General features: G+C 38.7%; 1 protein-coding gene across 1 annotated transcript; it reads left to right on the top strand.

Moving 5' to 3' along the window:
- Nucleotides 1-743: 743 nt before the first annotated feature.
- On the top strand, nt 744-26,128 carry AP1AR (adaptor related protein complex 1 associated regulatory protein). The gene is made up of 10 exons (XM_061585373.1): nt 744-1,162; nt 9,001-9,049; nt 10,103-10,129; nt 12,472-12,497; nt 14,165-14,261; nt 16,303-16,401; nt 19,730-19,779; nt 20,414-20,487; nt 20,984-21,112; nt 23,414-26,128. Exons 1-10 carry the CDS (start codon nt 1,083-1,085, stop codon nt 23,677-23,679), a joined length of 897 nt encoding a protein of 298 aa, XP_061441357.1. The 5' UTR covers nt 744-1,082; the 3' UTR covers nt 23,680-26,128.

Below are 26,128 nucleotides of genomic sequence, written 5' to 3'. Positions count from 1 at the left end.
TTGGCAGACCCTTTTAGGCTGTTTTCTTGGGCTGGAGTTACAGGACAAGGAATTAAACATTTGTGATGTTTTAAATATTTAACAATACTTTGTATTTGCTTTTTCATCTTTTGTTACTATTTTAAAACTAAGGTGGAGTACCAACCTACAGAAATAAGTTAATGAAGTTGCAAAAGTAAAACAGTAGAAGGCAAGGTCAAAATAGCAACATCAATTAAGCATTCCACAACCAAAAACTGAAAGAGGCGCCTATGTTATGAGTAAAGCTAGCTTTAAAACTAATTAAGGAACTCTGCAACGAGAGTTGGGGCTCTGAGAATATTAGCTAATGCATACCACAACACGGGCTAGCTCGACCATCACCAGCTTAATTGACGCATCCAGAACAGGAGTGCTAGATAGGCAGGGGCGGAATTCACAAAATATTGGGTTGAGTCTCTTGGCACTGGAAATATATTCTGGGGCTGAGTCCTGGGAATGCTGGCATCTTCTATGCATGACTATCTGAGCAGCTGCTTTAAAGTTTTCCCGGAATCGCTATCTCCGTTGAGCTAATGGTCACGGCAACATTCCCAATCAACCCACATTACACATTTTAGCTCCTATCTTTTGCTCGTGGGAGGTTCTGTACATCCCCATCTGCGCATGCTCACATCTACCTTCTCGGTTCGATCCCGGCTTCTAAGGCTGGAGCCATGAATGAGAGAGGGGGCGGAGCATGAGAGGGGCCAGGGGGTGGGGCCCGAGTCTGCATGTGACAGTCGGCCTAGCAGGCACGGCGTCAGGGGGCCGAAGAAGCGGGCGGGGCGGGCGTCTTCATTTTCTTCCGAGTCTCCGTAGCGGCGCGGCAGTGTATGTTTTGTGTGTGTTTTCACATACACGTCAACAAAGAGAGAGTGGCTGCCGTTACGGCCGTCGCCCCGCCCTTTCTTTATCTCGCTCGCGGCCGTGGGTGCCGGTGCCGTTGGGCGGTGGCGCCGGCTCGAGCCGCAGGTGGACAGTCGTAGTACTCGGGCGCTCCGGTGACTAGCAGACTTTGCTCGCTCCCGCGCACGTGCGCACGCACTTACCCTCAGCATGCCATGGGGAACAGCTGGGCGGCGCAGTGGTGCTGCTGGCTCTTCCCGAGGCGGGAAGCGGGACGGATCCAACGAGGAGGAGGGTAAGGATGAGATGGGTGGGTGGTGGTGGTGGTAGCGGTGGGCCTGGCTGGCTGGTTGTTTTGACTCCACATTTTTCTGGGGGGAGTGTTGATGTGGAACTAGGATGAGTTGTCATGTGGCTAAGCGGCACAGTCTCGCGTCCCTTCAGGTACACTGCAGGATGTGTCAGCTGGCTTAGATATCGTTCAACGGCAGCATATTAATGGAGGAGCGGGATATAAGTCTACCAACGTCCGTTAGTCAGGACAGCTGAATGGAGCCCCCATGTTCAGAGGCAGTATATCTCTCTGCATTTGAGGGGGTTGGGGGAGGCAACAGCGGGTAAGGATTCTTGTCGTCTTTGTGGGATTTCCGGAAGCATTTAATTGGCTGCTGTGAGGAAACAGGATGCTGATCAGATGGGTCTTTGGGCTGATCCAGCAGGCCTCTTATTATTTACTACTAATCAAATGTGCCTGAAAGCCTAATGTGATATAAAAATCTATCATAAAAGTTACATGTGCCCTTTTTGTAGTCTTATCCATGTCTGGGGGTGGCGAAGGGCTGCGTGGCTGCTTGTGGGCTTTGCAAAAGTATCTCACCGGAAAACAGAATAGTGGGATAGATTTACCTCCAGTCTAATGTGTTGTTTACCCTTTCCCCATGTTAATAATAGGAAAGGTTTAGTAAGGGATGAAATGTTATTTCCTGATTGTCTCTGCTGTCACTCAAAGATCACTAACTAGTATTTATCCATAGCTGAGAGAGTACCACATGAGGGAAGGAAAGCAGATCTATTCTCCTGGCAAGAGTATAAGTTATACTTGTATAGCTATTTCTCTGTCTTTCAACAGATAAGAGATGCAAGAAAAATTCAGATTCTACTGCCCCTTAGTTTTGCAATCACAATCTTTAATACAGCACAGGTGCAACTTTACATTTATATCTTTAGATATAAAACCTGCCCCGTACTGAGACTCTGTGGTAGTAAACAAAAATAATAAAAACAGAATAAGCTTTCATCTTACTATATATTGTAAAGATTATAAAATGATGTCTAACATGTTGATTCCAGTTCAAGCTGTATCAAATTCATAGGCAGTGTCCAGTGATGAAAGTACTAAACCAGAAGAAGGTATCATTAAGAAGTACCAAGTAATGCTGGGAAGGATCAGAGTAGCTATGGTATAGTTTATCATTTATTTAATTATATTTATATCCCACTTTTCCTCCAAAGAGCTCGAGGCAACATACATGTTTCTCCCTTTTCTCCATATTTTATCCTCACAACAACCTTGTGATATAGTTTATGCTGAGAGATCTTGACTAGCCCAAGGCCTCCCAGTGAGCTTCATAGCTGAGTAGAGATTTGAACCAACACCTTATACCACAGTGCCTCTCACAGATGATGGTCAGTGCCACCCATATCGATCCTGTAGTCTACTGTGATTTGCATGGGTGGAAATTTTTCTACTCTGCTGAATTGTAATTTTACATGTAGCCTGATCCTATGCTGATTTATTCAGATCCCATTGAGCTCGATGGAGCTTACTCTCAAGTAGATCTGCAGCCTAATTGTATGCAAATATTTGTATGCAAAGAAGTCTTTTGGAGAATTTCTGGTTTTGTATATGCTGAGTGGACTCTGATTTCCTACAGCAAAAGGCAAGGAGGATAAATCAAGGATAGGTAAGCTTCCAAAATGTAGCAATAATAGGGCAAAAGAAAAGTTGATAGTTGGTGTAATCCTATGCATATTTACTCAACTACACAACTTAACTGGGAGAAAGTTCCATTAAATTTTGTGGGACTTACTTCTGAGTAGACATTTATAGGATTGCATGCAGAGCAGATCTGGATTTTGCCTTCATTTAAGGCAGGGATGGGAAACCTATTGCTCTCCAGCTGTTGGACCAACTCCTAGTAGCCGCAGCCAGCATAGAAGGAATGATGGGACCTTGTAGTCCAACAACAACTGATTGTCCTCAGATTCCCCATCCCAGATTAAGAGTTGCTGTTGACTTGATTTACAATACACGTTTACGATACATATTAGATTGCCTTTAATCTGTCTCATCACTGAATAGTTCTCAAGATCATAAAATAATTCAAGGTTGATTGAATAAGCAAAGAAAAAGACTCGGATTTGACTAATGTTTTCATGACTGCAATTGAAACAAGAACTAAGAAGGAAAGTAGAGAAATGTTTGTTTCCATGAAGGTTGAAAGTCTTTTTTGTAATCCTGTGAATATAAGCCTCTGCCATTCGTTCTTGCCCTTCAGGGTTACTGCGGTCACCATGACATTCAAACAGGCAGCAGCTATGCTTTAATCTACCAGATACTACTTCAGGAAGATCATATGAAATTAAGAACTTGCAGAGATGTTGTAATCTAGGAAATAAATGATGGAAATGGGAAGATGAATATACCAGCAACAGTTTTCCGTGTTCTACCACCATTGCAGCATCCCACTTTCCTCAAACATCAAAACAGACATAGCATATGGTTATTTCATCCCTCCTTGTCAAGCTTTCGCCGAGCCTTAAAGACCTGGCTATTCAGGCAGGCCTACAAGATTGGGACAGATTAATTTTATGTTATAATGAACTGAAGGATGGTTTTTTAGCTTAAATTTGGTTGTGTTGATATATATATGTATTGTTTTTATTTTTGTTGTTCGTCGCCTAGAGTGTCCCTAACCCGGACAGATAGGCGACTGAAAAATAAAATTTATTATTATTATTATTAACAAGTTGTCAGCCACGTAAAGGAATTTGGAATGATTTCACCAATTTATACTCTCCAGATTTGTTTGATTTCTGAATATCATGGCCAAAATTTTTACTGAGATTAGTTAACATGATGTTCTGCATAGTTTGTGTGAACATATGGATGCATAAGAGACAATGCCAATTATTTAGGTGCAGTGCAAAGTGCTGTGCTCAGATAACAAGATGGCTATGATTTTTTCCAGCTCTGCCAGTTACAACGAAGGTGGCTTTATGGGATGCATAAAGTAGAGTATTTTTGAGGTTGCATGCACTTCTAACTTCTGGAAGAAAGCAGTGAGGCTTAACAGAGGAGCAGAACCACTGCTGTACCTGGGGTCTTGTCACTCACACCATCCACAGTGAAAGTGGAGAAGTAGGAAAGGTGTGCATGCTTGCTGCAGCAGCTTCAGGCTGGTGTAGCAAACTGGCCCATATTGGGCAACTTGACACACCTTGCTGGTAGCTGTACTGGCTTGGGATCCAGCAGAACCTTGGATAACTCTGCTCCCCAAAACACCTTGTCTGGGAGATTTACACTGGCGGTAGCTTCCACTACTAGTAGCTTTCAGCAGGTGGAGTGAAGACCTTCACCAGTGCAGAGGCTCCCTGCTGGAATGAGTTGGGTAGAGGAACACCTTCACCTGCCTGGCAATTCTTACAACTCAAAACACAGCATAGTAGCAAAATTTGGCCCAGATGTGCTGAGTGCAGCAGGCATGCCAGGTCTGCAGACAGCATGAACCTTCACCTTCTTGAGAAAACTCAAGTGCCGGACTTCCGGGAAGGGTGACTTAGCCTGTGCCTGCTTTTGAGACGGGCTCCTGCCTCAAAAGAAGCTTATTCAGATATATCAGTCAGTTTTTTCTTTTTTTTTGACTGATTAAACTTCTCCCGGGTAGGGAGAAACGAAGAGATTAACCTCAAAGCCTATTTTTGTTGGGACGACCAGATCTCATTAATTTATGGGACGAGGTCCAGCCGACGAAGGTGGGACGGATTTTCAACAGCAAGCTCTATCTGATAAAGCGAACGTTCACCTTATCTTCTAAGAGAGAACGCACTAACAGGCAAGCACCCTTCTTTCTATATTTTTCTTTTACTTGACTTAAATTGTTGCTGTTTAAAAGAGATTTGCCAGATTGATCGGTTTTTGACATCTCACTGGGGAGCCATAACTTCTCTCTGCTACGCACTAATTAATAGCTTATCTCTGTTTTTGTTGCAAAAAGCTGTCCTGGATTTGCATTCTAAAGATATACACAGAAGAGGGATTTCTATTCCAGATTTTTATTTTGAAGAATATTATATTGTCTGAGATTACTCTCTTTTTGGTCTATTTTATTTTGACGAATCTGTTTCCTGACAACTGCCATTAATTGTTTCGATCCTGGGAACTGCATTTTGTTTACTTAACTATGGAGAGATAAGGCTGTCTGCTCTGTTTATACTGTGATGTCACCAAGTTTGGAGTATTAACCCAATTGTTGCTGAAATAAGAAGTGGTTTTCCTATATTTTTCTTTTAAAATGGCAATTAAGAAAGTGGCTGAGAATCTGGTAATAACTATGTTTCAGAAAATAATGGATGAGATTGAGATAACGAAACAAAACCTGCGACAGGGTTGTAAGGAGCTGAAAATTGAATTGAGTAAAATGACGCAGGAGATTAAAGATATAGGGGTCCCTGTGAGAGAGGTGACCCTGGAAGGGGTCCCTGTGAGAGAGGAGACCCCGGAGATTGGAACAAACGTGGAACAGGAAAAAGATTTGGAGTCTATGGACTTTAGAAATAAAATCTATTGTTTGGAGACACAGGAGATTAAAGACATAGGGGTCCTTGTGAGAGAGGAGACCCTGGAGACTGGAACAGGGGTCCCTGTGAGAGAGGAGACCCTGGAGACTGGAACAGGGGTCCCTGTGAGAGAGGAGACCCCGGAGATTGGAACAAACGTGGAACAGGAAAAAGATTTGGAGTCTATGGACTTTAGAAATAAAATCTATTGTTTGGAACTCAATGTTATCTCTGAAGAAATTAATGAAGATTCTAGAGATAAAGTTATCAATGGCATGGATAATCTTCTGGACTGGAATGATGTGATGGAGCCCAATATAGAGAAAATCTATGGAATTAACTGCAGCCATGTGACAATGGAAAAACTTTCAAGAGATGACCCAGTGTATTTTGAAAAAAAGAACAGAGATATGATTTTACAGCAGTATTTCAGCAACCTATTCAGAATGGATGGCAAGAAAATATTTGGGATAGAGGTAATTCCCATCAGACTCTTACTATATGACTATGGCTTTGACAGCAAGATTATTATGGAATACTGATAATGGAAGATTGGATACAGAAATTACTGGACTTAACAAGACTACTGAAGATGGAAGATGGAAAATGGAACTAATAGGGATAATAGAACAATGGCTACTGAAATTACTGAACCTAACAGATTCTGATGTGATGGATTAATTGAAATGTTTATTTTGACTATGGTTATGACAATAAGATTATCATAATTAGTAATGAGATGGATTAATCGATATGCTTATCTGGAAAAAAAAATTGATAGATATATTTCTTAAAGAATTGAAACCTCTCTTTGACTTTTTGTGGAAAGAATAAAGTAATGTTTATGAGATTTGATGATTAAGTAAGATAACTATTGGAGGAAAGTGATTATATAATATGACTTAAGAGACAGGATTGTTATATATTATAGACTTATAACTGATCTGATCTTTGACAAATGGGAAGTCAATATTTTACTCTTTATTTTTTATTTTTATTTTTATTTTTATTTTTTTTGTTTAACTATTTTTGATTTTGTTTTTTGTCTTTGAATGTTTTATGATTTCGTCTTGTATGTTTTATGAAAATTTGAATAAAAATTATTGAAAAAAAAAAAAAGAAAACTCAAGTGCCTGTACACATTAGTATGTAATACACTAAACCCCAATCTAGACCCAATTAGACATAAGTGGAACAAAGAATTAGAAGCCCACCTAACACCTGAACAATGGGGAAAAGCCATATGAACTATTAAAATAGTTACCTGTGACATTTGACTGAGGTTAATCCAACAGAAAATACTCCTCCAGGCCTACTGGACACCAATACACCTTAAACACATGGGCATTAATCCACGGATGCTTGCTGGAGATGTAAACAAGCGCAAGGAGACTTAGTCCATCTACTGTGGAGCTACCTAGTAATCAACCCCTTCTGGAAGGGAGTACAGGCTAGAACTAATTTGGTCCTGGGGAATCTGATCATTGGAGGCACAAATGTAATAATCAGCTACATACCAGCCAGGTGGGGGTTATTGAAAGGACAGGAAGAATGGTTTCACCGAGGCCTGCTAGCAGCATCATGAATAAACCTCCAGTATTGGAAAGCCCAAGCCACACAAACACAGAAAGCTGGATGCAAGACCTCCTGCAACTAGCAGCCCATGAGAAAAATCTGTTCCATAAACTACATAAGAAGTCAAGCTTCAAGACATATGGAGTGCATTTTTGGAACTCTTCACTGAGTAATACCTACAACCAGAAGAAGTGGGAAGCACAATGCAGGAATGTAAACTTCTCCAACTTAACAGTTAGTCTAGGACCCCATCACAGCACTGACATTCCTTATCGATCATGTAAATGTGAACGCTGTATCCAAAGAGCTGAACATCAGATGCTATAACTAAAAAAGACAGGAGGGCAGAGGGAGGTAGCGGAGCTGGGAGGGGATAGTTCTGTTGTAATAATGTGAAAACTCTATTAAACTATAGATAACAAAAATTAAAAATGCCTTCATTGCAGTGAATTGGGGGTATGGACTGCTGTTCTCATTACTCTAAAAACAATAAAGAAGGAAAGTGTTTTTACTTTTTATGCCATGATAAACAGATTGTTCAGTAGACAAGGCCATACTGAAAATCTATAGCGGGCCAGAAAACTGCATCTAATTTGCATCACTAGACTTTGCATCTCATTTTGATATCTGTAGCATGCTAAACTGCAGATGGTGGATATTCTGCAGCATTCTTCTTACTAGCCTGAACTGTAAAATGCATGGGCTCACCCTTAAGAACTGGAAATCAAACCAAACCAAATGTTTATTGATCCAGCGACCATTACAAAGAACTGGAAATCTTGAAAGTATGAAAGAATACATTTTTTTCCTTTTTTTAAAAAAAGGCTGTTTCTTGAGCCACACATCTTGTCAACACCTGTTCCCCCTAAACATACCTAAGGAATATGCAGTCCAATAATTCATGTGGATATTTTGTTTGACTGAAACAATTAGTCTGTGTAGAATACACCTTACACTTTTATGCCTTTGTTCTAAAGCTCTCCAAATCATTTATGAATCTAACATTGCGTTCAGCAAAAATGTTTTAAAAATGGAATCTGTATTTATTAATTATTGGAAAAAGGGGTTTTGAGGCCTTTGTATCTCTAGGTTTGAAAAGCAGTATTGGTCAAAATCCGTGATAGGCAGTCAGGGTTGCAGTTTCCTGCATAACATTTTATGATTCAGAAAATACCTAGTAACAATGAATGGATGTCAACAGATAAACCTGCAATTTTAAAGTTATTATTAATGTTTTTCAGGTGATTATTCCTAGCCAGTATGTGAGTCATCCTTTCATGCACACTGTTTTTGGTTGCTGAAATTTATTATTCAACAGTTTTTAGTACGTTGTTTGTTTTTAATTTTCAACAATGTAAGAAAACTGCCTGCTATTATCTTTAATTTTTTACATATATTACAATACAAATGTCTACATAATATAACATTTCAACCACATTAAGTGTGCTCTTAATTTCCCCCAAAATATTTTACATCAACTTGTATGTCTTGGGTCAAAAAAATTAACATGTGGTACATTTTTTTAGCTTTGTTTGCTCAATACAAACAAAATAAACATGCTGAATTAGATCACTCTGTAGAAAACCCACATCACTATATGCAGCTGTTAAACAGTAACTGGGAGCATAATGTTGAAAGATTCTTATCAGAAAAACTATTCTAAGAACTCTTGAATTAAAACGCTAAATTCTATTATGGTAATGTTGATTTATTTTCTAGATCAAAGTACTTCAGGACGTGCTCAACAGGAGAACACTTCACTATAGAAGTGAGTTTGTTGTTGTAGTTATGTGCCTTCAAGTCGATTACGACTTATGGCAACCCTATGAATCAGTGACCTCCAATACAATCTGTCATGAACCACCCTGTTTAGATCTTGTAAGTTCAGGTGGCTTCCTTTATGGAATCAACCCATCTCTTGTTTGGCCTTCCTCTTTTTCTACTTCCTTCTGTTTTTCCTAACATTATTGTCTTTTCTAGTGAATCATGTCTTCTCATTATGTGTCCAAACTATGATAACCTCAGTTTCACCATTTTAGCTTCTAGTGTAGCCTTTCTCAACCAGTGTGCCTCCAGATGTTGTTGGACCACAACTCCCATCAGCCTCAGCAAGCATTGCCAATGGTCAGGAAAGATGGGAATTGTGGTCCAACAACACCTGGAGGCACACTGGTTGGGAAAGGCTGTTCTAGTGATAGTAAAGGCTTTCAATTCCAAAACCTTAAGATTGCTTTCATTTTCGAACTAACAGAAAAAAACCCATCAAATTTGCTGGCTGAAACATTTTGCAAAATAAACTTTTAAAATGCAAGTTTTGGGGACATTTCATAACCAAACCTATGGCTGCTTAGAGATAGGAGAAATTTAAACTCAGGGAGCAATCCTGTGTTCCTGTGAAGGGTAGCTGTTGGATCCTGCAGACTTCTGTCTCCACAGGCAAAAAGGGACATTTTTATTTTCCCTCTCACTGAAACCAATGGGAGGGAAAATGTAAAAAGTCATGACAGGAGGGGGGAGAAGCTGCCCCACCACCACCTTTTGCTCTGGCCAGCACAAGCCCAGCAGGGCTTGGGAAATGGCAGTTCTTTCCTCTTCCCCCACCTGACCTCCAAAGGATTGTTGTGTTAGTAGCTTAAGGAATATAATAACTAAGGTTGTGGTTGTGCAATTTCTGTTTTTACTAAAACTTTGTAAATGTCCACTGAGCTTGCATTGGTATTTAAACAAGATAAAGAACATACTGGATGATATATGACTAAATACATTTTAGTTTTGAGCTGTAATTCTTTGTTTAATTGAGTACTATTGTATCTGTTTGCAGTTTGAGAATCTAGTGGAAAGTGACGAGGTAAGTAACTTTCTGAAGCTGCAATGTCATTATAAAGATGATATATGTAAGAGGGATCATGAGCCATCTAAAGCACACATGAACCAAGGGTAGCCTAATTGGGAAAATACGGAAAGAACAGTGCTTTAAACAGTCTTTTCAAATAATGTGGTGAAAGGGATTTGCTTCCCTTCTGCTTAGCTTCTGCTGTTGTAGTGGTACTTTTATCAGTGACAAGGTCACTGGGGAAGACATCTGTTGAAATGCTTTTGGTTGCTTTTTGTATTTAATCATGTACGGGCATTGAAATTGCATGTTGAAGTTTGTTAATAGGTTTATACTGGTTTTATAAATTGTTTACAATAAATTACATTCTATTTTCCATTTAGCATTTTAAATGTGTACATTACCTATCTTTTGAGCATTCTGTTATCGTTAAGGTTGATTTGAACTTCAGTGTTTCCTTGTGGTGTGTACACATGACAGAAATAAAATTTTCTGCTATTGAATTATTCTTGCCCTGTGTCACCAAAATCCTGGCCTCTTTAGATGAGAATCAACGTGATAATTGCACTTTAGTTGTAAGTAAGCTTATATGAGAGCTGGTATTGTGGAATGTCTAAGAAAATGGGTGATGAATCAGGAAGTCCCTAGTTTGAATCTTGCTTCTGTCATAACTCACTAGGTGGCTTCAGGCATGCCACTCTGTTTTAGCCTTAGTGTTTCCCACACACATACACACACACACAATATGGGGAATAAGACTGTTACTAGCTAATGTGCATGTACTGCTTTGGACATTTGAAAGCATTATACAAATGTTACTCTGGCTGCAGCAGACGGAGAGATGGCACAGCAGCTCCATCTGACTTCTCTCTCAGATGTTTCAGTTCAACGTTCAAAACTGGTTCCTGAGTTTACTTGTTTTCCTTGCCTATCATTCTTTTTTTCTTTTTGTCTTGTGTTTTTTAGATTGCAAACATGTGGGCAGGGGCTGCCTTGTTTGTTGGGAGCCTTTTTAGCTGAAGAGTGGGTTGCAGTTTATCTGAATGATTATCAGAGTGTCATCTAGAACTATGGGTGGTATCCAGTGAAATCTGTTAGTGCAAGGATTTCATTTTACACAATGGAACTTTTCTCTCTTCTCTCCCCTGCACATCCCTTAATCTGTTTTAGAGGATTGGGGGAACCAATTTAAGGGAGGTACACTGAGAGGAAAGAGAGGGGAAGTTCTGTTGTGTTGCTAGAAGTCCTTGCACCAGCAGAACTACTTTGTTGGATACCGTCCCATGTATTTTCACTTGGCTGCTAAGCTGTGTATGCTGTCCTAGATAATGGAAATGGCTGATATTGCAGGTTCATGCTGTCTAATTTGACCATCAGATGCATGACAGCAGCAGATATATTTGTTTATATTAAGGATTTCCAAACTGTGGACCAGCAGCGGTCCATGACCTTCATTCAGGTGGTCCATAGTGTGTCTGTAGATTTGTGGCTAAAGACAGAAGAAAGTGCATCCATCTCATTAAATATTCATACTGATTTTTAATTCTATGCAATTCAAATTATAATACAATAAAATACAATATATAAGAAACAAAAGAAGCAATAAAAATACAACTCACAATCATACAGCATCTAGCACAGTGCATTACAATTGCACTACAATAGACAGGGTCCATCAAGACCCTCAGTCATTTTCAAGTGGCCTGTGGGGGAGTGGGGAAATTGGGAACTGCTGGTTTATATGTAACTGGGGAAAACAGAGTTTAAAGTGAATGGTAACTCTATGTAGAAGATGCAAGCAGGTAGATGATTTAGAGCCCCACACATACACACATGCCAATTTGCTGTAAAATTCAAGGGTCCCTAACCCTTGTCCTATCTGTGATTTGAGCACACTTGGACTTAAGCAAACAGATCTGTTTCCATTGCATCTAGTTGGCCCTCAGACAGAGGAATACTTATGAGGGTTAAGAAATAATTAGGAAAAGATATGAACAAGAGAGATGCTCGGTGAGAGAACTTCGGACGACTGATACCATCATAAATGGAGTAGATAATTGCTTTGAAATCCACACTTCCTAAGACTGCCTCTGAGCAGGGGTTTTTACCAACAAAGACAGATTTGCTGGCCTGCTCTTAGAGCACCAAGGTTCTATAGATGGATTTATAGATTATTGAAACAAAATATATCAATACAGGTCATTTTCATCAAAGATGGGTCCATATATTGAATGCTGATTTGATTTCTTTAAAGTATGGAGTTTTTGTTGTTGTTAAAACAAATCTGTCAGATATGTTTTGAATATAATAGTTATATACTCTTTTACTATAGCGTATCTCTTGGTAATTTTTAACAGGGTGAAAGTCCGGGAAGCAACCAGAGGTGGGTATTTATAACAGGTTTTCTCCTTCCCTTCCCCACTCATTGTATATTTGTCTTGTTTCATCCTTCTAATCATCTACTTTTCAAATCTTACTCACTTTGGTAGGCTGATTTTGACTGAAATGTTGGGTTCTTGATTAGAGGTGCCTTTAGGCCTTCTGCATGGGTAAACTGGTAGGTGGGCATCTTACTTTGGTTACTACAGTGTGGTGTTGAAAATCTTTCATTGCTAAAAATGCATTGTTTCATAATATTGCATAATACTAATATAGTGAGTAGGTACATTAGCAGCCAAATTAGGCCATTGTGAAATTGAATTTTTTTTCAGATGACTGCCCCTAGGAATCATGCATGGATACATAACAAATAAAAATGCTTATCTTTTTGTGCATGCTAAAATAGTGCATTTTATATCTTAAAATATCTACAAGTATTCCAGTAAAGATAATTAGTAAATATTTGAATCCAAGTTAAGTTTTTAATTTGTTCTAACTATTTTGGGACATTTAAGCCACATTAAGAATGCCATTATAGTCCTTGGGATGGTATCCTGGGACCCATGAGATTTTGTGGATCTTCATCACCATTGGCAAGAAAGGTAGATCCTCCGAACCTCCTCCAAACACTTCAGAAAGGACTGTTGCCCTGCAAAGTTGGTTCTCCAACTGAGAGAACAAAAAGGGGGAGTCACGGGGGCTGATCAGGGGAGAGTTTGAACTGTCATCATGTTCCCTGACACGCCCCTGTGAGGCACGGAAAATTATACGAGCCCTGGAATTGTCATACTACTTTTCCCTCCAGCCATTATCCTACCATGGTTGGCATGGAACCAGCATGGCTCGGGATTTGGCAGTTTGACTCCCAGAGCCTGTCTTCTGTGCCCTTGCTGGATTGCTTTCCCCACGTGCTTCATTCATTTTCTTTTCTTTTCTAATCAAATATTTCAGTTCAAAAACTTGAGGCTATATGAAAAACTTTCAAGATATCTGTATAGCATGCCAAATTAATGTACAGTATAATTTTGCTTATTAAATATAATTTAATATATTAAATAAGATCCAAATCTATTTAGGGCATTGGAATATTATCTGGAAACCCAAATTACTGCACTGTGGTGCAAATTACTGCTGTAGTGTCCTGCTTAAAAAGTTCAAATCTTATTAATGATGTTACTTAAATCACAATCCTTTTCTCCTGTGGATAAAATCATGAAAACAAAAATATTATTCTTTTGAATGGCTTTTTGTAATGTTAATTAGCAGTCTGGACAGTTATCCACATCTTCAGATCTATTTTTAATTGATGTATTAGCTAAGTACTAACTTCTAAAATCATAATTTATCATTTAATTCTTATGAAGAAAGACTTAGTTCTGTGATGGATAAAATAAAATGGATCCCTGTTCACCAACTAAATAAAACCATGCACAAAACGAATGGAAGAAATAATTACTATATACTTTATAAAATATTGGAATACTTTAGTCAGTCATGGAGCATTACAGATGCATCTTGCATTTCCCTTCTGGAGTGTAGGAGGCCAGCTAGTTGGAGAAGGCCCCGCCTCTGGGGCTTGGAGGCAGTCTCCATGACTTGCTGAGGAGGCTGGGGCCTGAGATGGATCAGAGTGCCAAGTGGGCTACTTCTTTATTCTTCCTTTTTCTTTAGACCTTTGACTGAAGAAGAAATTGCAGATCTAAGAGCAAGGCACTACAGTTCCATTGCTGAAAAACAAAGAACATTAGATGATAAGCTTCTGTCAGAGGTAAGCATAGGTCTAACAACAAAGTTAAGATAATATGAAACAAGAAAAAAATAAAACTCTTATAGTTAAGGCTATCTCTGTGGAAACAGAGAAATGCTGGGAAGGAAAAAGGTAGTAGAAAAGCTTCCATTTGTGGGTAGTTTTGACTGTTAAAGGGACATGCTAACGGATCATGCACAAATGACGTGTACATCCTAATTTCACACTTCTAATAAAGGCCCTGTTTGCACAATTGTTCAGGGCTTCCTAAAACATGATTTATTAAGCTGGGAACAAGCATCAGGGTCAAGTACCCCTCCCCTTGTGTGCTGCTTGGCCCCTTTATTTCTGGCTTATATAAAGCTAGTGTTCCCTATTATACCTTATTTCTGGCTTAATGTTGGCTAACAGACCAGTATAATAAGCAAGGACAACATCCTACATTAAGCCAGAATTAACAGGGAACTCTGGCTTTATATAAGCCAGAAATGAAGCTCCATGTGATGCGGAAAACACTTAGTCCCAACTCGTTCCAGGACTCATACACCATTGTTTATGAAGCTTGGAACAAATTTCCAAACCAAGCCAGCATATCCAAGTGGCATCTCCTGGTTTTCCCTATGGAAAAATGCATGAGAGAGCTTTTTCGTTTGAGGTTTTACTTGGTGCCCATCTTACTGTGTGTTAGGCACCAGGCAAAAATCATTTATTTTCATAGTCTTTGATTTATATATAAAAAAAAATCTGTTGTGGCTGTTTTTAGTGCTTCCTTTTACTGTTATCAATACTGTTTTATTGATTATTTCTACTTTATTGTATGTGCTGAGTGAGCTATTATAAAACATCCTGAACAACAGTATATAGATGTTTTAAATAAAAGACAGAGTATGAACGAGAAACGCATCTCACCATGCAGGAGATGGACATCACAGTGGAAGCATGTCGTGAGGATGTGCAAGACCCTTGCCCATCCTTTGCTGGTAACGTCCAAAAGTGCTTGGCATGGAAAAGAAATTTTACAGCAAACCCAAGGCTTCAATCCTGCCTTGATGACAGGACAGGGAAGAAGTTCCCTGTAGGATAGTGAAGTGGCAATTGTGTGTTGTATAGGTGCACACGAACATATACAGCAAAAAAAATGGTATGATGCAGCAGATGTGCTTCCAGCAACCTCTGTCTTAGATGCATACATGCCAGGTAGTTCAAACTGATTATGGTTCCCTGTTGTGTATATACATAGACAGTTGGAAATATGCATGCGTGAACCAGCCTTCAGAATGTAGATACGATGTACACACACAAGAATTGCCTGAATTAGCAGCTCACATAGTAAATAGCACTGCTTAGTGCTAATTTCATGCTGTATGAAAGCCCTTGCTATTTGAAAACAGATTGGTTGTTTGAAAGACTCACAGTGGTTGCTGCAGGCTTGAGTAAGCAATTACTTAGTCTCTTTTAGAAATAAATATATTCAGGCAGCATGAAATAGGCCCAAATCAGCGCTGTGTTTTATAGTTGGAATGGGTAAAGTCTTTTCTGTTTAATCAACAGCTCTTAGTCATGATACCTATATTACCGCTGGTATCAGAGGCAGCATGGAGAGGGCTATTGCCCTCATGTCCTGCATGTAGGTTTTCCAGAGGCATCAGGCTGGCCGCTGGGCAACAAGATGCCAGATTAGATGGGCCTTTGGTCTGATCCAACAGGGCTCTTTCCATGATCATATAATAATGTTGTTGGGTTGGAAGGGTTTAAATATCCACCTCAAATAAAAGCATGCGTCAGAGATCTGTTTACGACCAATGAAATACATTTATAACCTATAACTAGAATTGTTTTTTAAGTTCTAATTTATCAAGGTAATATGCTTAATTCAAATAACAGTAAATTGATATTGGAAGATAGTATGAAAATATTTTTGTTTTGTTTTTTAGTCTTATTCGTAAATTTTGGGTTTCATATTTTCATGGATAACTTTTCCTTTACATTTAGAGCACTTATTTTCATAGGAAAGATAGCTAGGTTCTCTTTTGTTAACCCTTACTATTTTGTTCATATACAGTTAGCCATACAAGAGGAGAAGTTAAGAATAGAAGAGGAGACTTTATATGCTGCGCAGCGTGAAGCAGCCAGGGCAGCAAAGCAGAGAAAGCTCTTGGAGGTGAGGGGAGAAGACCCCAAAATATATGTATTAGAGCCTCTGTTATGTATCTTGCTCTAGCTTTACATGCTTTCTGAACAGAACACCCCAGGTTTGGTTTGTAGTAGTTTCTGTTTCCTCTCATCTCTTAAGCGGACTACCAGGACACTAATATAAATACATTTAAAGAGTTTCTCCTGTTGAACTTGTGATGAGTGAATCACATTTGGCCAGTTCCTTAAAACATTCTTGAGATACGAACTGCAGGCTAACCTGCCCTACAGAAGAATACAGGATCATTAATCATTTAGTTATGTGGACAAGCTGACAATATATGGAAGTAAAATTTTAAAAAGTCTATTCTGGGTCATAACTGTCAGTGTGAACTTACTAATGTGTCTGAGTACACTAGAAACTAGGCAAGCAGGGAGGTTATCTGGCAAATTCTAGGGTAAGGAACTTGCCCTGCAATGCTAAGCATGCAAAGGAGGGACTGAAAGGAAGTGAAGGAAATGCAGCATAATCCATATGATGAAATTGAAAGCCACTGTGGTGTAGTGGTGAGGGCAGGGGTGGGCACCCTTTTTTCTGCTGAGGGCTGCATTCCCTCAGTAGTAAACTTTCATGGGACACATGCCAATTGTGGGCAGGTTCAAAGTGAGTGTTGGGAGTTGGGCCAAAGTAAAAGTGGTTGGGGCCCTCTTTCCTCTCTTTCTGACACTTCCTTTCTCTTTCTCTCTCTCTCTTCACCTAGCAGGGACATACCATTCTTGCCTAAGATCTCAACTGATAATGTACAGAGGGCTTATATCCTGCCCTTCCTCCCAGCAGGAACCCAGGGCAGCAAACAAAAGCACTAAAAACACTTTTAAACATCATGAAAACAGACCTTAAAATACATTTTAAAAAAACAACAACTTTAAAGACATCTTTAAAAAGGTTAAAAAATATTGTTTTTTTAAAAAGGTGGTGTTTTTTTAAAAAATATATATTAAAAAGCAATTGCAACACAGACGAGACTGGGATAGGTCTCAATTTAAAAGGCTTGTTGAAAGAGGAAAGTCTTCAAAAGGCACTGAAAAGGTAACAGAGATGGCGCCTGTCTAATATTGAAGGGGAGGGAATTCCACAGGGTAGGTGTCGCCACACTAAAGGTCTGTTTCCTATGTTGTGCAGAACGGAGCTCCTGATAATGTGGTATCTGCAGGAGGCCCTCACCTCCAGAGGGCAGAGGGCTGATGGCCACATGCAGTTCAAGGGCTGCAGGTTGCCCATCCCAGGGTTAGAGTGTCAGGCTAACCCTGGGAAGAATCAGGTTTAAATTCCCACTCAACCATGAAGGTCACTGTCTCTTAGCAGAATTTAACTCACTTCAAGCGGAGGGAAGACTGTGTATGCCACCCTGAGGTCCTTAGAGGAGGGGCATAATAGCACATAAGTAAGTATCAATGACAACAAGGCCCACTGATAATTTTAAATTACTTTTGAAACAGATAACTCCCATTCTCTCCTGTGTGTGTGTGTTTGGGTTTTTTGTTCTGCTTTTTTGTGTGTGCTTTTTTACTCCTCCCCTATCATTCTTCATTGAGAAGTGTTTGTCGTGCAAACATTTTAAAGATGGATATCTTAAATGCATCAGAAATCAGTATTTGCCTGCAGTGGGGAGGGGATTCATATATATGTTGCTCCTCCCACTCCACTAGGAGGGATTATTTATTTGTTTGTTTAGAGTCTAACAAACAAACAAATAATCCCTGCCTAGTTGAGTATTTGTATACCACTCTTCAGCAAAAAAGTCCCCCAGAGTGGCTTACATACAAACAATTTAAAGTATCTCTTCATCCTCAGCATAAAACGAACTTATTATGGTAAGTCCAACATTCTGCTTTCTGTTCATAAATCAGCATTAATAGTCTGAACTGCTGTGGTTTGCTGAAGTGTGAATATGTGAGGAGTGCAAGTGTCTCCCTTCTTTTTGTGCCCGCAGCTTGAGAGGAGACTTTCTGATTTGTTAAATAACAGTTTCCCACGACATCTGAACTGGGGAATTGTGGTTTAAGTTCTAACTACAAAACAGAATTACAAACCACAGTTTGAGTCCAGCTTGCAAATTAGAATAGTAGGCACTGGAACGCCAGAACTCCATGGAGTGTAATGGAGTAATATTTTGGGATAAAAAGGAATCCTCAATATTTGTATTGCATCCCAGGATTTCTTGCAGCCATTCAAAAGGCTTTTGGACAATGGAATTTAAGAACATACAGGAGTATGCGATTAATTAAGATTTCATAAATGACCACAAAGCATCTTAAGAACAGCTTTGTCAGGTCAGCCCAGTAGTTAAGACGATGGCAATAACTAGTCTCCATGCTTTAAGAAAATGTATGTATTTTTATAAGTTGCAAAATGTACTCTAGTCTTTGGCTAGTTCCAGCAAAGCTAAAATTGTGTGACACTTTTAATAATATAAGTTTTCAATAGCATATTGATGTTTCCATTACCTGTCTCTATTGTTGTGTCAGAAATTGTATAGTTAAATACAACAGTCCCACTTACTGAGCTGCTTCTAAATGTTACCTATTTTAGTAGAAGGTAATATTGTGGCATATAACCAGTATCTGTATTTTAGCTAAGGAAATGTTTTTTATTTCTTCTTTAATTTATATTTAATTTCTTCTTTAATTTATATTTGCCCTAATAGTACTGTCCCTTTAAGAATGGCTAGAAATAGATTCTTTGTAGAAGCATTATTTTGGAAAGCCCCAGCTCAGTGGTTAGAGCATCTGCTTTGCATGCAGAAGGTCCCAGGTTCATTCCCAGGCATCTCTTGGTTAGGCTGGGAAGGACTCCTGTCTGAAATGTTGGAGAGCTACTGCAGTCAGTGTCAATAATACTGAACCATTCGTCTGACTAATGCTTCCTATGTTCCTAATGATTGATCTAGGCTTCCTTTATTCTTAAGCGGCTGTAAAATAGTCAGAAGGGCCAATAAAAAGGGCAGATTTGTTTCTGTATTGGAAGCTAACTATATTGGAAAGTCATGGAATTTGGTCATCCTCATACTTAAGCACTCTCAAATTTGATTATATTCATATGGAAAGGCAGTATAGAAATGGCAGAAATTAAAAAAAACCCTCCAGCTACTAATGAGGAACAGTCCATCAGGCACTGAGTGCAGACAGGTATGTTACTGAGCATATAAACTGCACTGTTGAGTAGGGGGTGCAGAAGTTGATACACTATGATCATACTATTTTAGTGAACATTTGGCTTGGAGTAGAGGGTTAAGGATAAACTGGATTGTTTTTAGTTTATTTCTTGAAACCTTTGATCTTTTTGTTGTTGTTAGCGACAAAAACTACAAAGAGGACAACCAGCAAGCAGTGGAGATGGTCTAAGGTAAGATAGTGAAGAACAGTTAATATTTAGTTTTCCATGGAACTTGGAAGTACCTGAATAATTTTAATGCAGAGACCACTTAAAACTGCAGCTGGATGTTCCCTTGTTCCTTATAAATATATTGGTTGCTAAGTTGACATGTTTAGAAGGAAATGGAAGGAAATTGGCAAGTTAAGCAGTACTGAACTGAAACCACTACATCTCATATAAACCTGTGCCTCTTTAGAAATATGATTGTGGTTAAAAGTCTTATCAACCACTCTTTTAAACATCTGGAAATTAATTTCCTGCAGGAAGAGCTCCTTCCGTTCACAGAAGGACATGGGATCCAGCAGATGCTCCCACTGGAAGAATGGAGAGAGGCAATTTTTGCCAATTCCCCTTCTCCATGCCACACTGTTCCGGGAAGTTCCCCAACCCTCCAAAGCAAGGGGGCTCTGAGGGGGAGGAAAAATAAGTTAAAATAGCCTCCCACACTCCTTCTTCTAGCAGGAGTGTCCCATAAGTGATATTACATTCACAAGAATGCTGAACCCATCAAATTAAAAAATATAGGAAACCAGGTTAGTGTTGTAAGCCAATCTTTGGTTCTGAATTTAATCCACTTTGATGTAACTTGTTGGTTCTTTTGCAGCTCAGTGACAGAAGAGGACTTTGATGCTTATCTGAGAAATGTAAAACTACAGTATGAAGCCTTTCGGAGTAGCAGTAAGTCCCTTTTTTTGTGGGTGTTCTTCATCCACAGCTTTTATTGCTGCTGCTAAATAGCCCAATCATTGCAAAGGGTATAGAATACCCTTAAACATCTTGCGTGTAGGTGTGCACTATAGATATGTCAGCTACAGCCATTCAGAATTCAGTTCCCTTTTTTAAAAAAGGAGCATCCTAAAAGAATATCTCCGGACCTATGGTAGGTACCCATGGTTTTCATACACAGGTCATATTTTAAAGCATTAAGATACTTTGGCTACTTAAAACTTTTAGAGACCATATATTTCCCGTTGTTACTGTTGTAGATGTCATGAAGAAAACGGTTCCCTTTTGCTGCTTTGTACGTGTGCCTTCAAAACAACGCAATATATATTTCAGATTATTGTTGTTGGGCATATTTGTGGTTTTAATATTACTAAATCTGAAAGCTGTTGGGCTGATGTGTTGTTTAATGGTGGTATATTTGAAGTATAAAGATGTGTTTTGATCACAGGACTGTCATCAGATGCTACTGTTCTGACACCAAATACAGAGAGCAGCTGTGACTTGATGACCAAAACCAAATCAACAAGTGGAAATGATGACAGTAATTCCTTAGATTTAGAATGGGAAGATGAAGAAGGTATTTGTTTTGTGCTATATTAATTTTGCTGGCCTAAGCAATATAAATAATGCTGTAGGACTTTTTGAACATCTAAGCAGATATTGTTGGATTATAAAAATGAACCCTCAAAATGACACTCTTGTTTCTTTCATAATTGCTTAAGCCACTTAAGACAGTAGTGGAATTCATAGCCATAATTGTCCTTCCCCTTCATCTACAAGGAAAAAGAAGGCCTGCTAGCATGGAATGAAGAAAAGGGTAAAATGGGCAAATAATAGAAAATAAAGTTTCTAATACACAGTGGGGTGAAATTCCATTTCAGTATTTTCTTGAGTTGAATATTCTGTTTCGATACTTTTTCATGGTAGCACCTTGTGCAAAAACTAGTAAACAGAAGAACAACATAAATGATGTGTGTGTGGATACGGTTAAGAGAAGTGTAATTGCATAATAGGCCACATTTAACTACAACTTTTGGAAAAACCTGAATAAAACTCGAGTGCAGTCATGTGGAACATGTCCTAGGGTTGCTCCCCATCTACCTTTCTTTTTGCAATGGCGGTTACATCTGTTCTGCTGATGTTCCAGATAGTGTTTGTGATGGATTTTGACAGCAAGTTCATGAGTCTTTGTTAGTCTAACTACTTACAATATGAATTCATTGTTGTTGTTGTTAGGGACAAATAGACTATTGCAATTAGGGTTGCCAGGCTCAGGCCCTGAGAATGATTCTATATCTTTAAGAGAAAATTTAGCCAAGTGCAGGTTTTCTTGCAAAGATGTAATGGGAAAAACCACAAGATGAGATTTTCCCTTCCCCCTGCACAACTTTTAAAGATACAGAAGACATCTTGAAGGCTGGGCCTGGCAACCAAGAGGTCTTCTGTATCTTTAAAAGTTGTGCAGAGAGAAGGGAGAATTTCACCTTGTGGTTTTTCTCATTACAGAGTTGCAAGAAAACATGCACTTGGCTGAATTTTCTCTTCTCTTAAAGATACAGAATCATTCTCTGGGCCTGAGCCTGGCAACCCTAATTGCAATGTCCTTGGAGGGAAGGGCTAATGGCCTCATGCTACTTCATCTTTCCTAATCACATGAAGTAATGCAGCGAATGTTTTTCACATCTGTGCCTAAACAGAATCTTGTATTCTGTATACTGAGACTGCAGGGTGTTTTAAAAAATGCCTGTGATTATAGTTCACAGAGAAGAACTTAACTGTTTTTCATAAGCTAGTTGAGAATTAAAACCTGGGGAAAAAGGTTGGACATGACTTTAAGGAAGACAGTCAGTTCACCACATGCCCTCTATCATGGCTACTAATCTCTCCATTCGTGAGCTTACTGGTTTTCTAATACCTTCCCTTCTCCTTGGTCCTTGCCAGAGGTTGTTTTTGAAAGCTGGATTCTGAAAACACAACAAATCTTACAACGCAAATAACCATATGTAAGCAAATATTTGCCTAATGGGCATAATGTAGCCTGAGCCGGGCTTGTTGCTACCTTACGATAGAATCTAGATGGCTTTTCTTTGCATAAAATGTATACATGTCTGGCAGTAGGACACTGTACAGGTGAACATCCTGAAAGGAAAATAATGTTTGATAATAATATAACTACACTTGATTCTGCTATCCTTGACTTTTTATTCCCTGAAACAAAAAAACCACAAATAAGCCACTTTGAGCACTAGTCTGTAAGCAGAAAGGCAGAATATATTATTCCAATAAATAAATGCTGGTTTTGATCAAATGTGCAAATAAAGCAACATGTTTCCAAACAGTTAACATAGATACACACAAAGCTGTCTGCTTATGGCAGTTATAAAAATAGAGGAAGATGGGCAGTAGCTGTCTGTGTTGTAAATGTTTTTCCATTCTAAAATAAACCACTTACCACCTCATCTTTGGAGCACTTTATTTTTCTCTTTAGAGTAAGTATATGTGCATATCTTGTTTTGTTTTTTAACAAGCATACAATCTCCTTCTAAATTTGGGGTCAGTGCATCAACTAAGCAAGGCCTGTTTTATGCTTGGATGTGAAATAACAATTGAAAAAATCCTCTGTTCGCAAAAAAAAATAAAAATCTACATTTCTGCTTTTGTAGATGTGTCCTGAATAGCCAGGCCTCTATTTGACATGATGGGAACATCTGTGAAAATAGTTGGGAAAGCTCTCTGTCTCCGTTTCTGTTGTATGCTTTCTCAGAAAAGCAGCAAGCATTGATTTTTTGGCTGCTGTTTAATTTAGGATGCATCTCCTGTTGAAAATCAAATATATAATTGTTTCCAGATATATTGAAAATAATTTCTTCAATTTCAGGTATGAATAGAATGGTCCCATTGCGAGAACGTTCAAAAACAGAAGAAGATATACTCCGTGCAGCACTAAAATTTAGTGGCAAGAAAACTGGAAGTAACCCAACTTCTGCGTCTGATGATTCTAATGGTTTGGAATGGGAGAATGATTTTGTTAGTGCTGAAATGGATGATAACGGCAATTCTGAGTATGCTGGCTTTGTAAACCCTGTTTTAGAACTGTCTGCATCAGACAAAAAAAAATCTGATACTGACCAACAAGACAGATAATGAAATTATGTGGCCCTTGGCTATCTGACCAAATGGTTGAAGTTGGACAAAACCTACAAATCTGTATTGTGCACAATCCTCCAGTCATTGCTGCTGCACAGCCTCCTTTAAAATAAGGAGGTTGAACAGTGACAGTATGAACTGAGCTCCAGATTTCTTCTAGAAAAGAAGGAAACTGTCAGCTAAAGAATGAGGGTATGGTTTGCTATCTGAATTCAGTATTTTAAGTGCAATTTTATCATCTACCTTTGAATTTTTTTGAAAATACTTGAGTGATTCTGTTGTGTCTATTCTTGGATTTTAGTACACAATTGTCTGCACTAAATGAACCATCACAACTTGATGTTTTAATCAGTGATCTTGTTCTAGGGCTGTATTTCTAATTTCTTTTAATCTAGGATGATGAACTTGGCCCAGGGCCATGCTCCCTCATGGGAAACCTTACAGGGGCCACATGGCAGTGGTGGTTGGGCTAGAAGCAAAAGTGAGCTGGGCAGTGTATGCGATTTCATAACTTTGATCCATAGGCTACGTTCCAGCCATGCAAAATCCAGACGTGGTTATGTGCACACACACAAAGTCTCTCCAGGTAAACGAGGCATTATCACAGTTCAAGGATATATTGCAGCATGAGCGTTGAGGGGCGTGGTCTAGGGAGAGTCCTGAGGGCCAGATACAGAAGCCTGCAGGGCCACATTCAACTCAGTTACACACTCTTTTAAATATTGACATTGGCACAATAATTTCAATAGGAAGTACTTAACATCTGAATACTTGAATGTTAAAACTAGACCACAATCTTACAACTTTCAGTCTTTTTTGTTCAACTTGTTCTGAAATTCAGTAGTGAAATTTTACATGTGAAAATGATCTTCATTCCTTCCATTTTATTTTCTGAGTTTATAAAACTGATCAGATCACAAGCACAATTCCTCTCTTTGAAGAAAACGTTGAAGGAATCTCTGTTTTAAACACTGGAAATGAACATGCAGGTTTTGGGAAGTAAAACTTAGATTCTAGAGAACCTAAGGTTCCATATTTATCCCCCAACTTGAAATGCCAAAAGCTGCATATATTTTTACATTATACACAATTATGTTATACGGTTGCTGGATTAATAACTGATACTAATATCAAACTTTAAAAAAGTGTTTTTTGATGTGGAAGATGGAAGGCATGACTACGTCCTGTGACTGTATTAATGCACACTAGTATTCCAATCTGAATTTATCTTATGGAGGTGTATGAAAGTTCCATTCATGTAACTAATTAAGATTAGTGACAAAAACTGTAACTTAATCAGGTTTAATTATTGCTGAAAGATGGAGGATGTTGCCCAATATGATATTTGTCTTACAAATTACGCTGTGGGTTTTAATTCCCAAGAGAATCTCCTCAGGGTCAGTAATAATTGTTCTGGCACTTGTAACACTGCAAAAAAAAGCTTCTATCCTCCTATTAAAACTGCTTTGAAAAGGCAGCTGCTTTGAAATGGTGCTTGCTGCTTTGAAATGTACCAGAGTATGTGTCTGCCATACTATTTTTTTATTTGTAGCAAACCCGAATATGCAGAGTTCAGCAGTACAGTAAATCAGAGAGCAAGAGTACCTACTTTGCATGATCACCTCCTTTTTGAATTGTTGGAGTGCATATTGTCCTTTTCCTACTGTAGGACACAGGTTCCTTGCATATAAGAATGAAGTTGTGCAGATATTTACAAGCAGGGCCCATGGCTCTTGGCAGCAGCTGCTATAAATCCAAGGAAATACAAAACAGCAGCACAGAAAATAATTGGATCAGCTTTAGTAGTACCTCTGTCTCCTGCTGAAGCTTTTGCTACCAATGGCAGCACCCCTTGTTATGGCCAGTGGCTAAAACACGTAAACTGAGAAGCAATGGCAACATTTACTCTCCTTATTCAGACTGAACTCATTATTGTTACATTATGATCAATTACCTCTTTCCTCTTGTGACTCCTGCCCCTTTTATCTCTTCTTGCTCTCATAATCTTTGATTAATTTATAATACTTCATTCCGGACTACAAATGTTTACCTTTTATACACATTATTCACTGCCCCAGTAATGTAAAGTGGTCAGTGGCAGTAAATAATTATCAAATGTTTGTATAGTTATTTTAACCCATATAATATGCCAGGGTCACTATAAATTGATTTCTTTCCCCTGTGCCTTTTATGTTTAAAAAAGGGAAAAAGACACATATTGACCACATGTACATATTACACATTAAACAGCTTAACCTTTGTTTATGTATTGCATTTCTTAATTGGAAGCTTTGTTGCATAATATCTGCATTTTAAGCTTTACAGTTTGCAGTGCCTGTAATATGCTTTATTATAAGATTTCTACACTTCAAATGTATATTTTTGGTTTTGACGTAAACTACTGTCTATTCCTGACTTCTTCATGTTATCAGTCTTTGAAGTTTTA

Source organism: Rhineura floridana, chromosome 9, assembly GCF_030035675.1.
Source record: "Rhineura floridana isolate rRhiFlo1 chromosome 9, rRhiFlo1.hap2, whole genome shotgun sequence".
Classification (NCBI taxonomy): domain Eukaryota; kingdom Metazoa; phylum Chordata; class Lepidosauria; order Squamata; family Rhineuridae; genus Rhineura; species Rhineura floridana.
This window is presented reverse-complemented; position numbering and strand designations above follow the sequence as displayed.